Consider the following 10,599-nt stretch of genomic DNA (forward strand, 5'->3'; position numbering starts at 1 on the left):
TACCGCTCATGCACTTGAATCACATATTTAGCTGGAGCCAAAACTTGCAAAAACAATATTTATACTGGTATGTTGGTTCTGCAGATGATTTCTATATATCCAACAATAAAGAAATATAGCAAGACATAGCAAAAAAATTTCATTGACCTTACACGTGTTTTTTCCTCCAATATATTGTTTATATGTCCTTTTTTGCTTGCATTCATAATCTTCACACATACACTATGTCCAGTTACATAACATGGTTTCTCTTGGAAGCCAGACACCAGTGCTGATTCTGCACTTACTTTATTCCATTGTGGATCCTGCTGAATTCAGATTGATTTGAACTTTGGTCTTCCTCTACCCCACCCCCCATTGAAACAGAAAAGTGTTCTGCACATGATTAGGGAAGCTCAGAAGAGGGGAGGAAGCCAAGTGCAGCAGGAGCCTCTTTCTTTTCTTGAAGGGGGGGGGAAGAGAGGAGTGGGAATAAATCCCAGAGGCAAATCTCTGCCGAGAGAAATTAGGATTTCTGGAGCTTCTGCCAAGAGACGTTACAGCTTCCCTTAAAGAGGAAATGAGGAAGCCTTTGAACTGATGCCCTGGCCAATCAGGGCTTTTCTATAGCATTGTAGGCTCAGCAGCAAGCTAGTTCGGGACAAGCAGACAGCTGCATGCTTTCTCATGTTGATTTTCAAATATTGAGGGTTATAACCACTCCAGGATATGATGGGGGAAATGTAGGGTCATTCCGGATCAATCATGCTTGTTGCAGAGGGAAAATTTAAAGCGGCCAAAATCAAAATGGAAATTGCACAGTGTACATGGCAGGGACTGAATCGACCTGGGATTGGAATAAGAGCTCCGTGCAGATTCAGCCCAGAAGTTAGTAAAATAAGTCTCTCCCCAAAATGATAACTGTTTCAAACTGCCACACAAATTACATTAGATCTTTTTATAACAGAAAAGTTAAATTGTATACAGGCAGCAGAGAACTATATAAAGAGGCCTTGTATTTTTACAACTGCTTCACCTAAATCGACCAAAAGATGGCAAATTATGCAGCACCTAATTCAACAGAAACCCACCTCATTTGGTTGTTTTGCACAATTCAGTTTTGTGTGTGTTTGTGTTTATATTTGTTAACTTCCCAAATCTGTGTCCTGCTACATGCTTCAAGATGTTTTAGGAGGTTAGGGTGGGTGACTGTAAAGGAAGGCAAGGTCTGGGTACTCATAATAACAAGATGATTTAGTGCCTTAAAAAGAATCTATCATTGTTTTGCTAAGGGCTCATTGAGTCCAAGGATGCTTAACACTTCAGCTAATGCAATATTTAACATTGCATGAGCTTCAATAGTAACAAGAACACCATGAAACACTATAGCACCATTACATTAAACACAGAGAAGCTTACAGACAATATGAAAGTAACTTGCAGAGTTTCTTTATTATATTTAACAGATTAGTTTTAAATAATTATATACAGAAATAACTTTAAATATAAAAATCCAATGAAATGTAATTGATTTAAATCTGTATAAAGTGAATTTATAAGATAGTTAGGCTCTACCGTGGCCTTCCTAAAATGATATAAAAATAAAACTCTCTTTAATCACAGTTTTGATTTAAAGTTTGCAAGTACTGGGTTTTCATGTCTCTCCACTTGAAGCTGAAAGACATACTTCACTGCCCCATTTAGCACCACAAAATATTTACACATCAAAAAAACAATTTGAAGAGATTATAATTCAGAATTATTTTCTGACAAGGAAAAGACAATACTTAGAATGGCGTCTGCAATTCAGTATAATGATTTTTGAATCCTAAACCTATGCCTATTTACTTGGAGCTGTGAGAATCATTCTCAAGTAACTAGGCCCTAGATTAACCCAACTCCAGAGATGGCTCAATGAAGTTTGATTAAAGTGCACTCCAGCAAAGACACCCTTTTCACGAAAAGCATGATCTAAAATAGGATTCCATCAACAATAAAGCTGCATCCCCACCAAAACCTGAATATATTGGTTTGGATCCTCTGGAATATTTCTGCAGACTAAAATATTACTGTTCATAGAGCACAACTTTTTCACCTCTCCTCTTTCTACAGCAGAGAATGCCTTCTTAATCCACTCCAGTGGATCCAAGTCATTTGTTTCTTGCTTACAGACCTGAACCTCTCTTCCAAAATGCTATTAGATCAAATATGTTTTTGAAACCCAAGTATTGAGACAGTAGAATTCAAACAGCAATATTTCCATGGGCATTATGTACATTGTAATGCAGTACAACAAGCTATTTCTTTGAGCAAAAGCAAAAATGATGCCTATTACAAGGTACAAAAATAAGAGACAATTTACATAAAAATAAAAGGTTAATTCTGGTTCCCATATGATGGTTCTGTTTAGGGGAACTCGATAGTTTAGCTCTCATTTGTCTTTTGAATTACTAAGAAGAGCAACATATTGAACCAGCACATATAACCCTGCTCAGTGCTGAAACACAGCTCTACAGATCAAAACAGATGAAATTAAATCAACAGTTATACATTACTAAATTTGAAAGCTTGGAATGTTGTGCTGTTTGAACATGCTTATTTATGCCATAATGCCAAACATGCTTCCAAAATCTAGTTGTTTACCACTATACTTTGGAAGGTACCTGATTAATGCAGTAATAAATTTCAGTACCTTTTCAAAGAATATTACTATATAATTATATTAATACTGTTTTTTGGTAAACCTCTTAAGTGTAACAAGGTTTGAGCAGCTAATACCTGTATTTTCCATGAAGTTGGGCAAAACTGAGTACTGAAGCAGACAGATTTGTTTATGCTTTCTATAGTGCCTAGCTGATTTCAAGTTATATATGATAACTAGTATTCAAGCCTGCTGTATTCTGAATACAGCGGGCGCTAGGCAAGGGAGCCCCCGGCTGCCGGGTGGCTGGCAGGGGCTCGTTGGGCTGCGGCCTGACGCAGCTAGAGGCGCTTCGTGAATGGTCCCTCCGATGGTCTGTCCGGAGGAAGGGTCCAATCCGGACCCTTCCTCATCCCGGACACATCCTGCCCCTAAAGCCCTTACTCTTTTATTTAGTCCGCGGCACCCATGGGCGGTGTTCAGATAACATGTAAAACTGCTGTAGACATTCAGTAACCCATGTTTAAGAATGGAACGCCATGCAATATCCTGTCAGATACTAACAATCAAACTAGAAAAAGGCAACAACTTACTTTCACGGCAGCCTAAATTAAAAGAGCTTTCATAGCAGACCAACATGCTGTAGTTTACAAACTGATTAGAATACCCATGTGCAATAAAAGAATATAAAAGTGGTTTGGAACAAACTAGGACTACCAAACCAAAGATGCAATAAATTAAGTAAATTTTAGCCTTAACATTAGAAATATCTATCTAAAGCATTTGACAGTGTTAGATTCAAGATTGGAAAGTAAAATAAAAATTCATTTAAGCTTCAAAAACATGTTGAAGTTCAAAGAAAATCAAGAGAGACTACAATTTACAAACTTTAAATCAAAACTGTGTTGCTGGGCTTGAAACCCAATAAATACACTTCCAAAATATTTCCCTTTTAAAAAGTGCAAAACTCCACTAATATATGGCAAAGAGAGGCATCTCTGGATTGGCTCCTGCTAAAAAAGATACTCGGATTTAAAAAGGAATAGTTATGCACTTGATGTTACCCAACAGAGTTTATTTCAACACCACACTCAGATACATACATCATATTTGTTGGCAGAGTATTGGAATGTGGTATTAATTATTCCTGTCCTCCAGGTTTAGATCTTTGTAGGCAGCTGCCATTTTATTAGTGAACTTTCAAAAGATGTTCTTGAGTATTGTTAAACATGTGACTTTTTAATAGTTCATTAAGGTGCTAGAAAACATCAAGCTTTCAGTAACACATTTTCTGGAGTCTTTGTATTATTCGCTGCCTGTGCTCTATTGTTAAGCAGTACCCAATAGCATCTTCAGTTTCTTGAATTCGTTTATGGAATCTGCACCCATCACGTGCAAGTTCTTCCCAGGGTCCTTTGCGATCTTCCTCATTGCTCACATAATACTCAGTAACTTCTTCTAAGAAAGTCACCTATAACAGATTAGATAAAATCTAATTATGAAAATATTTTATACAGCATAATTTAAAAATACAGAAACAAAAATATTAAACACAAGACTTGCATGTATTTACTAAGCCTAGGTAGTGATAGAAGTACATGGGGACCCTGTGTTTGAAAGGCAGTAGAACAATACTTAAACAAAAACCAATAATACAACCTTGTGCACATACAAAAACAATTAGGACACGTAAGTCAAATGGTATATTGCATGGTAGCCTAGTTGAACTATCTTGGAATGCATGTGGGAAGCATCTGTGTTTCATATAAGCATTAAAATTACATCAACTTCTTGTCAATATGGCTCAAGGCACATTATTCCTAAAAGGTGACTTCTATTGGGAATCAAGGTTCAAGGTTGACTCAGCCTTCCATCCTTCCAAGGTCGGTAAAGTAAGTACCCAGCTTGCTGGGGGGTAAACGGTAATGACTGGGGAAGGGAATGGCAAACCACCCCGTATTGAGTCTGCCATGAAAATGCTGGAGGGCGTCACGCAAGGATCAGACATGACCCGGTGCTTGCACAGGGGATACCTTTACCTTTATTGGGAATCAAAGAGACTAGCCATGAAGAGCAATTCACTCTGCCATTTCTTCCAGAAACAATAGTTATTATTGGTATCCAAAATAAACATGCTGAGCAGCTAACCATCCCTGGATTCATTCTTCATAAGAGCCCTGCTGGATCAGAAAGGTTCATACAGCCTAGCATCCCGTCTCACTAGGGTTTCCAGGTCTCCCTGGCTATCAGCTCGGGTGTGTGTACATTATTTATTATATTTATATACCGCCCTCCCAAAGGCTCAGGGCCTTACATAAGGGTGTAGGGCTACCAGATCATGGTTGGGAAACACAGAGATTTGGGGATGGAGTGTGGGGAGAACAGGGACCTATGCCAGAGTTCTTCTAAAGCATCAATTTTCTGCAGAGGAACTGATTTCTATAGTCTGGAGAGGAGCTATAACTCTGAGGGACCCCCAGGTCACACCTGAAGGCTGGCTTTCCTACATTGCACACCATGGCCAGTCAGTTCCTCTAGAGGGCTAACAACAGTTCATAGAGGCGGAGACCTTCCCCAGATTTTGCATCCTGACTCTGGGATTCAGCAGATTCTATTAGGTTCATATTTCAAACTCATAGCTGAGTAATGTCAGAATAATCTTAGGACCACACAAAAATTACTTAGTATGAGCTTTAATCTTTGCACACAGAAGGTGAAGCCCATAGTCATCTTCTGTTAAATTGCATTTATATCATGCTTGATAATATAAGATAAATATAGACAATGGGACAGTTTGTAGTGTCTACAAAAAGAGAAAGAACCTATCCCTAGGCTATTAAAATTATTGTAAAAATTTATTATACAGAATAAAGTAAAAAGTCTCTTCGTTCTTTGTTTCCAACAGATTCTACATGACAATAAAGAAACAAAGAACGAAGAGACTTTCTACTTTATTCTGGATAATTTTTGTAAATATTGTTAGTAGTCTAGGGATAGGTTCTCTTTATAGCAGACTGAAAGCCATTCTACAGCCAGAAAACCCGAGTTTCACACAGAACTGTGCTAATCTAGACTGCTTTCCTCAGACAGGTTCTTCCACAAATGAACACAAGTGCACTTACATATTAAGCATTTGTAGGAGTAGTTGCATATTACATATTAATGCACATTAGGATTTACAACCCCTTTAAATTAAAATGAATAAATATCTCCATACTAAAGGTGAGACATAGACACACTATATAGTTACATCAGCCTCTCCTTCCCTCTGTGCTTTATTCCTTTCCTACCTTTTACATCATTCTAAAATGCTCTCTAGGGTGCCATTATCTGGTCTTGTAATATTATACTACTAGTAATTAAGCCCGCTGTATGCCGAATACAGCGGGCGCTAGAAACTGACCTTGGGGACCGCCGTCAGTCTGCTGGGGACCGGCTCGGGCCGCGCCCGGGCCGCGCCCGCGAGCCGCGCCGGGCCGCGCCCGCGAGCCGCGCCCGGGCCGCGCCCGCGAGCCGCGCCCGCGCGCCGCGCCCGGGCCGCGCCCGCGCGCCGCGCCCGGGCCGCGCCCGCGAGCCGCGCCCGGGCCGCGCCCGCGAGCCGCGCCCGGGCCGCGCCCGCGAGCCGCGCCCGCACATCGGGCCGCTTGCTGGCAGGGCCGCTGGTGGACTGTTTCTTCCTGGAACCTTGTTGGCCGGGAGCGGCTGCGAGGACGGCGGAGACCATTGTAAGTTGGGGGCGAGGGGGTGGTGCGCGGGGGCTGCGGCCTGCGTGGGTTCCCTCGGGCGTCAGGCCAGGAGCAACTGCAAGCCGCGCTGCGCGCGGCTCGCAGTTGCTGGGGCTGGGAATCAGAGGGAGCAATCGGCAGGCGCTTCGCGCCTGCCGATTGTTCCCTCCGATTGTCTGTCATGAGGAAGGGTCCAATCCGGACCCTTCCTCATCCCGGACACATCCCGCCCCAGAACGCCTTACTCTTTTATTTAGTCCGTGGCGCCCGTGGCGCCACGGGCGGTGTTCAGATATATTGCATACAGATCTGTGTTCATTTGTGTCACTAGAAAGACATGCACAAGGGGATTGAAATTTGTTTTGAGAGAAAAATCCCTGCAAGTGATTTACAGGGAAGGTGAAGCTAAAATGTATAATTTTATGGCTCCAGAGATTTTAGAAATCCCATGCCTGAAAAGCAGCAAGATGACAATCCAAGAAAATCTAGATACAATGCATGGGTATGCATGTCAATGCATAACACTTAATATTCTTTATTTAAGGGCACAAAACTGAGGAAAACTGCAAAAATATTCCAGATATTATTTCCAATTTAAAAGAAATGATAAATCCTTTGCCTGAGAAGGCACACAGAAAACATTAATATATAACTAAAATCAGCAGCACTTCAGAACTTGGTCACATGGTTTTCTCTATAGATTCAAGTGGGCAGCCATGTTGGTCTAAAGTAGCGCAACAAAAACAGAGTTCAATAGGACCTTTAAGAACAACACAGATTTATTCAAGGCGTGAGCTTTTGAAAATTCTTTGCTAAAAGAATAAAACTGTCCACATTAGTAATTAATGGCAGACACTTTCTGCCATTACTCTTTCTCTCTTTCTCTTTCCAACAGTCTTTTTTTCTCTTTCTATCTCTTTATCTGCCATTAATTCATGGCAGACACTTTCCAACTGTAAACTGTCTGCCATTAATTACTAACATGGTCAGTTTTATTTCTCCAATGTTTTTTGTTAACTACAACTGAACTCAAAAGGACTGATTAGCTGTTTTAGTGAAGAATTATCATCATATGGCATAATTTGGATATTATTACAGTTTACTGATTTGCCACAATTTGCTTTTGCCTTATATCTTCATAGTTATGATGGTTGTTCATTTAGTCTGAGGAAGAGTGCATGCACTTGAAAGCTCATGAATAAATTTTTGTTGGTCTTAAAGGTCCTATTAGACTATCTTGGTTTTCTTTATGTTAGAGGTATATCAGTACTTCGTGATCCTTGTGTAATACATCCAAGTGTTCTATCAAGCATATTAACCATTGCACTTGATTCTATGACTTCTTTATTGGCAAAAAATTGTATGCTTCCTCTCCAGTGTACCTGCCTGAGAGAACATTATAATACAGATCCCCTCAAGAAGAGAGAAAAGAACCAAATTGATAGTACAAGCCAAGCAAAGACATGAAATTGCTGTGAAAGGCATGGCACAGTAGTACTCAAGGATATTTCATATTCCAGGCTTTATTTATAAATAGAGTTACAGTGCAGTCTTATAAACTGCATCCTGCTACATCCACTGATTACAATGGATTTTGAAAGATGTTTAGGAGTGCGTTGTCAGCCCTGCAAACACTTGCAAGCCACAAAGATGTTATTTAGGGTCACTAGTAGTCCAAAGTATAGCCACGATCTAGAAGGACCAGATTGTTGCATAAATACACAGACTCCCATACCGGTTTATACCACTTCCAGAGTAAGGTTTCAGCCATGGTGGGTGAGGGCAGTCAGCCAAGTAGATAAATTGACACTACTATCCTTGCAGAACTTGATCCACAGTGCAATTTTTTTTTTTGTTACTTAGATTAAAAGGATAGTGCCTGGTGCTTCTGAAAGCCAAGCATTTTATGCCTCAGAAATCAATAAGAAAAAATATTGAGACATCCTGAAAGGCAAATAAAGATAATGTTTGCCCAGCAATACATTATCAAATATCAGATTTTTTGGGAATAAACCTACAGCCCTCTTGCACAAGCTTTCTATTCTGATTACTTTAGTATCTTATTTAAAAGGTTTTTTTATATTTATATAAGAAATTACAGTGTATTGTGTATATAACTGCTCTCAAACTTGATTTTTCCCTGCATACTGGAAACAGAGGAAATACAGGCCCACATTATGTGTTATAGGTTCCTCCTGCCCAGTGCCAATACTGATAATTGGTGTCAGAAAAGAAGTACATAAAACAGAACTGTGCAAGTTATCCTGGCCTCACAGCTGGCATCTGAATCCCCCTGTGGTATACAATCATTAACTCACTATTTAGTACCTTACATTTTTCTGTGTGCTGTAAAGAAAGATTACACCAGGAGGTTTACACGTTTAAACATTACTGGATAACTAAATAATTTAAGTTGCAGTTGTATCTTTTCTCTGGAAACTCACCAGACATGCAAGCCTCTGCTTACCTTTGTTGTATGGTGCCTTGACAGGCCAATAGGCCATGCAGGAAGGCACAAAAAGCACATGCATATTTAAAAGACAGCTTACACCTAATGTAATACAAATAAAGTACCTCCCATACCTTTTTCTTCTTCTTTATGCACTTTTCTCTAGAAAGGATGCCATGCTTCACACTTTCCTTAATCTCAGGCTCACAGTTATCGAGCACCTGCACTTGACAACTAAGATAGACCCTCTGTTGAGAAAGATCAAGGCACATCCCTGATGGCCCTTTTAAGCCACGCTTCACTTTCTTTTCTGCAGTCTGGAACTGTGCCTTGAAGTTGAAAGGATTGTAAGGGTCCTCCAACTTACAAAAAGAATTCCACAGCTTCAAATTTTCAGATTCATCTAGGCCACTAGAATCCCAGTCATCATCTTCTCCTGAACTTTCTGTCCAAGATGAAGAATCCTCCACATCCTCTACCCGATTTGACTCACCAGGGAGTTCTTTTTCGGCTTCCTTCCCAGCAGTCTGAATAACAGCTGTGAAGTTCTGAAGGTTGTAAGGATCTAGGCTACAAAATGAGTTCCACAAATGTATACTCTCCCCCTCCTGGCTGGTCGTATCAGACTCCGAAAGAGAACCTTCACTATCAAACCCATCATCATTCTCCTCGTTCCCATCCCAGTCCTCCTCCTCCTCACTTTCTCCCCCACTGCAGGCGCCCCCCAAAATATAATCTATCAGTTTGTTTGCGCACACTGGTCTGGCCTCCACCGGCAACGACTCTTGGTCTAAATCAAAATCCTCGCCGGGGGAGGATATGGCCGCAGCTTCCTCCTCCTCCTCCTCCTCCTCCTCACAGGGCTCCCCCGCAGCAGGAGGCTCAAGTGTGTTCCCGGAGTCCGGCCTCTTGAGTTCTGCTTCGCAGTAGTCCACCGACGGCCCCGCTTGCTCTGTCAGTGCCCAGGACCCCCGCTGTTGCTCTTCCTCCAAGCTGTGATAACCATGGTCAGGATCCGGCACATCCAAGCCCGCCTTGCTGCCCTGCAGCTGCACCTGCCGCAAGATCTCGGGCAGCTTGGAGCAAAGACGATGGGCCTCGGGCAGCTGCTCCCACGAGGCGCTCAAGGGCCGAGGCAACGGGTTCTCGTCGGCGCCACCTAGCACGAAGGAGGACGAAACCAGGCCGAAGTGGTGCTTGACAAGCAGCGGAGCTAGTTCGGCCGCCTCCCACACGGGCAAGGAAGGCTCGGGGTCGGCGGCGTGGGCCTCGGCCTTCAACAGGAGGACAGAAGTGGACGGACTGGGCAGGACGCGTTGCAGCAGCTGAGAGAAGAGCCGCAGCCACGAAAACGGGGCGTCAGGTTGGGGCTGCGGCAGAGAGGGCGGACAAGAGCTGAGGGGAGAGCTCGCCGGCTGCCGCTCCCTGCTCGGCTCCATGGCGGGCTGGGTCTTACCTCAGCCGATCCTTCCCGCCCGTGAGGTTCCTAGACTTCGTAAGGATGTGGGGACCTCCTCCCAGGACGGGCCGCGCCATATTCCAGCGGAGGCAAGCCGGTCGCCTCAATAAGGGGAAAACAAAATGGCGCCGGTCCCGCAGCCCTACGGTTGAGTTGCCGGGCGGGAGACCGCTCGCGACGAGCACGCGCACGCCCCATCAGTTGCGCTGACAGAAAGGGAAGGCCGCTCTCTGCCTTCTCCCCAAAAGGGAAAATTGCAGAGCGGGCGGTGCTCCGAGTAACATCCGGGCACTGCAGGCCGGAGTCAACGGCACGTGATTGGTTCCCTGCAGAAGCGCCGCCACGC

General features: G+C 42.8%; 1 protein-coding gene across 1 annotated transcript; it reads right to left on the minus strand.

Annotated features, from left to right (window-relative positions):
- Positions 1 to 1,412: 1,412 nt before the first annotated feature.
- Positions 1,413 to 10,574, minus strand: PPP1R15B (protein phosphatase 1 regulatory subunit 15B). Its single transcript, XM_077334662.1, has 2 exons — positions 8,929 to 10,574; positions 1,413 to 4,091 (listed from the first exon to the last, which is right to left on the minus strand). Exons 1-2 carry the CDS (start codon positions 10,231 to 10,233, stop codon positions 3,897 to 3,899), a joined length of 1,500 nt encoding a protein of 499 aa, XP_077190777.1. The 5' UTR covers positions 10,234 to 10,574; the 3' UTR covers positions 1,413 to 3,896.
- Between the last annotated feature and the right edge of the window lie 25 nt (positions 10,575 to 10,599).

This window comes from Paroedura picta, chromosome 4, assembly GCF_049243985.1.
Source record: "Paroedura picta isolate Pp20150507F chromosome 4, Ppicta_v3.0, whole genome shotgun sequence".
NCBI lineage: Eukaryota > Metazoa > Chordata > Lepidosauria > Squamata > Gekkonidae > Paroedura > Paroedura picta.